The sequence below is a fragment of the Arachis ipaensis genome, chromosome B03 (genome assembly GCF_000816755.2).
Source record: "Arachis ipaensis cultivar K30076 chromosome B03, Araip1.1, whole genome shotgun sequence".
NCBI classification, from domain to species: domain Eukaryota; kingdom Viridiplantae; phylum Streptophyta; class Magnoliopsida; order Fabales; family Fabaceae; genus Arachis; species Arachis ipaensis.
In genome coordinates this window covers 16,190,792-16,195,306 of record NC_029787.2, presented here as the reverse complement: position 1 = coordinate 16,195,306, position 4,515 = coordinate 16,190,792, and the positions used below count along the sequence as shown (strand labels likewise).

General features: G+C 25.7%; 1 protein-coding gene across 2 annotated transcripts in view; it reads left to right on the top strand.

The window, feature by feature from the left end:
- LOC107629999 (putative axial regulator YABBY 2) overlaps positions 1 to 4,515 on the top strand; it is a 10,198-nt gene that overhangs the window by 5,013 nt on the left and 670 nt on the right. For both annotated transcript variants that reach the window (XM_016332989.2, XM_016332988.2), the window contains exons 4-5: positions 2,073 to 2,121; positions 3,135 to 3,210. In XM_016332989.2, coding sequence (XP_016188475.1) covers positions 2,073 to 2,121; positions 3,135 to 3,210 — 125 coding nt within the window. The remainder of the gene's footprint in view (positions 1 to 2,072; positions 2,122 to 3,134; positions 3,211 to 4,515) is intronic.

Below are 4,515 nucleotides of genomic sequence, written 5' to 3'. Positions count from 1 at the left end.
CCTAAATAATCATAATTAAAATGTGATCATTATTTCAAAAAGTCATACAGTTTTATATTTTAATTTTGATTATTAATATAAATATAAAATAGGGTACATTTATTCCTCTCACTCTTAAAGAAATTTATTACTCATCTCATTTGATAATCTGGTGTGTCTGTGTGTGTGTCTCTCTCTTTTGTGTGTGTGAGAGAGAGTTTGAAATGAACGAAGAAGCTAAGCACTTTAGCTATATAGGCCAACCTGAACTTTTTTTTTTTCTTTTGTTACTAGCTAGCTACTCTACACATTAACACAAACTCATTAGTTTTGAGGACAAAAAAGACCACCACTGCACTCACTCCAAAACCGGCTCAAGTTGTTAATACAAAAAGAAGTAATAAGTAAGCTCATCATATTATTGAGGCCAATTGAAATGACTGATGAGGAGTTTTTCCTTTTTCTAAGAGTGTGGCCTTCCATCTGAGAGAGAATAGAGTTTCCTTTGGTACAAGGGCTACCCAATTTGGGTATCTAATTATTTTCTTCTCTCCATCAATTTTATATATGGCCCCCCTCCCCCTCCTTAGATGGTGACCTTACATAACAAAAAAATTGACCCATCCTTAATTGATTTGTTGTCAATTTGTCATCCTATGCCCTAGAAATTAAAATACATATCCATATACTGATTTTAATTACAGTTACGGGTTTCACGCACCATAACAGCTCATGGTAATTGATTTTTGGCTGTGGTAGTAGTACACTCCACACTCCAATATCTTCAGTTACTTAGTGGTGGGAATTTTCCCGTGGAAAGTGACCTTTACAGTCAGGACAAAATTATGCATAAAAGATATATTTGAGGAAAAATTAGAAATAAACAAATAAGAGAGATTGTATTTTAGCTGGCAGCTGGAGATTATACTAACAAATTATAAATCTTGAATTTAAGTTTTGATATACGATAGTGGTAGAATTTGACAAAGAGTAATATGCATATAATTTTGATGACAGAAAAAAAATGGTATGTAGAAGCAATAAATTTGGATAGTAAATATCATAAATAAAGAAAGTTTATTATTCTAGTGGTTAGTTTATTAATTTGCTTAATTCAATATTAAATATTCAAAATTTGTCTTATATATGTAAATATTATGAAAAACAAAAAAAAAAAGTCATAAATAATATTAGTTTAAGTACAAAACTGTATTTCTCTCCTAGAGAATGTTTGATTGGAAAAAAATTGAGAGAATAAAAAAAAGAAAAAAATTATAAATTTTTATGTGTTTTTTTTTAATCTCTTTCCAACTAAAAATAGTCTTAATATTAATATAGCTGCTTTTTCATGTATATATAAATAATATAAATGTTAACTTAGAAAAACGCATAATCAACAATTAGAGTTTTAATTATAAGAACTAAAAGAATAAATTATTTTTATAATAGAATTTAACCAATTTTTTTATGTCTCTCCTTTAAATTATTAGACTAATTTAGTTATTACCAAACGGCTTGATCCTATAGTATTTCTCTTTAGTTATATTAATGTTATTTTGATGGCACGGGAGGGACATATGGTCCTTAATTATTAATCACCTAGTTCTACTGGCACTGATGATCTAATTTTCTTAAATTATGTCAAAAGACAATAGTGTTATTTTAAGTATGTTACACGATTGAATAAATTTTTGTTGATATAATTTTTTAAAGAATCAGCTGTTAGATTAGAATTTTATATATTATAGATTATTTTTAGAAAATTTGATATCAATATGAAATTCTTTACTATATCTTTTATATACTTGAAAATTAGTGTAATATATTCGTTCAAACTATACATAAAAAGGTGTTTTTCAATTACATCAATAAAATTTGATTAAATAATCTTTATTATATATTAATGAGATTCAATCATGGATTGATAAAATATATATTTTATAAACAAAATTATAAACAATGTAGCTTTTAACATTGTTGTTATTTGATTCTAATTCTACGTCAAATCGTAAATTTACACATATAGATGACATTTCATTCAGCACAAATTTATAAGTTAATATTGCAAACTAATTCTCTCATGAATATCACAGCTCCGGAGAAGAGACAACGTGTTCCATCTGCTTATAACCGATTCATTAAGTAAGTTGCTATTTTTTGAATTTTTAATTTTTCAGAGATATAAGTTGGATTAGTTTTAGAGTAGTAATATTATTGAGTAAATTATCAAAATAATATCCGAAAGTTTCTATGGCTAACAAAACGAACCCAAAATATGTTAACAATAAATAAGTCTTAGAAAGATTTAAAAATACGATAAAAAGAACTAAATATTAAATATATATTTTAAAAAATAATTTTAGAAATTAAATTTTGATGCAAATTTTATAATTATTATTAAAAAAATAACATCTTTTTATTTTTAAAATTCCGTTTGTTAAATATAAATTTTTTTTGTTACTTATAAAAAATATAATATTTATTAGTTCTTTTTATCGTAGTTTTAAATTATTAGGGACCATTTTATCCATAACATTTTTTAGAAATTTTTTTTATCAATGGCTGTTCGAATACTGAATTGATAGTTAACCTAATATTATTTCTACAATAATGATCATGTCACTAAAATAGACACAAAAGTTGGGTGGTAAACAATGCCCAAAATTTTCTCATTGTCTCTCTCCAAATTATTTATTCCTTTCATTTCTGATGGTTGATCTAAAGTTTGAGTTTTAATAAAGTACAAAACATATATTAAAAGAGATAATCACTTTTTTTCTAAGTCATATATTATTCAAATTCATCATAATAGAATGCAGATTTCGGTACAAAGACCAAAACCAAAATGTTTTGTTAGTAAGAACACTAAACTATTGGACATAATTAAATCGATTGGGACATAATTGACGTTAGAATGATAATGGATTTGTCCGGATGAATTTTTACGAAAAATAATTTTTTTATGTATATATTATTTTTTGAAAAACATTTATGCTCATCATGAGAAGATAACATAAAATTAATTGAGAAAATTCATTCGTTCATGGCACAACATCAAATCAATTTTGCCTATATTTGAATGGACTTACAGATATTGATTCCATTACATAAAATGGATTAAGCCTTCTATTTGTTTGGTTTTTCACTTTATTCAGGGAGGAAATTCAAAGGATCAAGGCCAGTAATCCAGATATTAGCCACAGGGAAGCTTTCAGCACAGCTGCTAAAAACGTGAGTTTATTCTCAATTATTAATTTTTTTTTTCTTTTAAGTTTTGCACGCTTATAAGTTATTGACAAAAAATATCGATTAATATTAATAAAAACCGTTAACCTCTTAATATTCTTTCAAAGAAAAAAAAAGTTACGCTTCATTAATAATTTAACATTTGAATCATTTATTAAAGATGTACTCCTTTTGTTTCACAATAACCATCACAAAACAAAAAGACATACATCTCAAAGAAAACAAGAACATATTAGTAAATAGCAAAAAATTATATGCATATGAATTGATAAAATCCTATAAAAATCATTAATATTACACTTATTCTTTTCTTAAAACCATTACACAATTTTGATAGGGATAAATGTATAAAAGGAAATTAATATCACTTGAATGTTCTAAATGGAACAAATATTTTAAAGTTTGAAAAGAAAACAAATGTGTAACATTATTTATAAAACAAAACGAGGACAAAAGATAGAAAGCAAAATTTAGAAAACAAATGTGTAACATTATTTATAAAACAAAACGAGGACAAAAGATAGAAAGCAAAATTTACCATTAGACAATAGAAAAATATAGGGTATCAAATATCAATATACTATCTGCAAATTTATTACTAACAATAATTAATATTAAAGACACTTCCATTAGAAAACACATATATAAATAGACATATTCAGGAAATACATCCACAAAAACACACTTTTATTATAGACATCCATAAAGATACTTCTATTAAATACAGTTATAAGCAAGAGTTGGCAGGAGTTAGTAGAAGGTTACGTAGGGAGTTTGCCTTGTATCTTCCTCAAAACTCCTTTAATATCCCTATCTAACTAAAAGTGAGATTTTCTCAAGAAAGAACCAGTAAGAATGTGTTTATCACCCTTCAGTTATTTAGTGATTTAAGGTTATAGCACTCTCTTCATTAATCACAACGAGAATAATAATTTTTACTTATTTGTTTGAGCAAATTAAGATGTTTTATTTTATTTATTTTTTAAGACTTTAAACTTGGCTGCATAAGTGGCATTCATCATATATATTATTCAGCTGGTTCTCACTTGGAGGGTGTTCTTAATCTAAGTAATGTGTTGAAGTTGATATATAGAGATCAGATGCATGCATGCATGTAGAGCTGAGAAATTGGACATATAATGAGTTCTTCTCGCTGGAGATATTAAACTATATGCAAAAAATTAAACATACTCAAAAAAGATTTTTGTTTAAAATGATGTGTTAGAGATATAATAATTTTTATTGTCTTTTTTTGTCAGTTTAATTTTTTAAAAGATAATATCATTCACC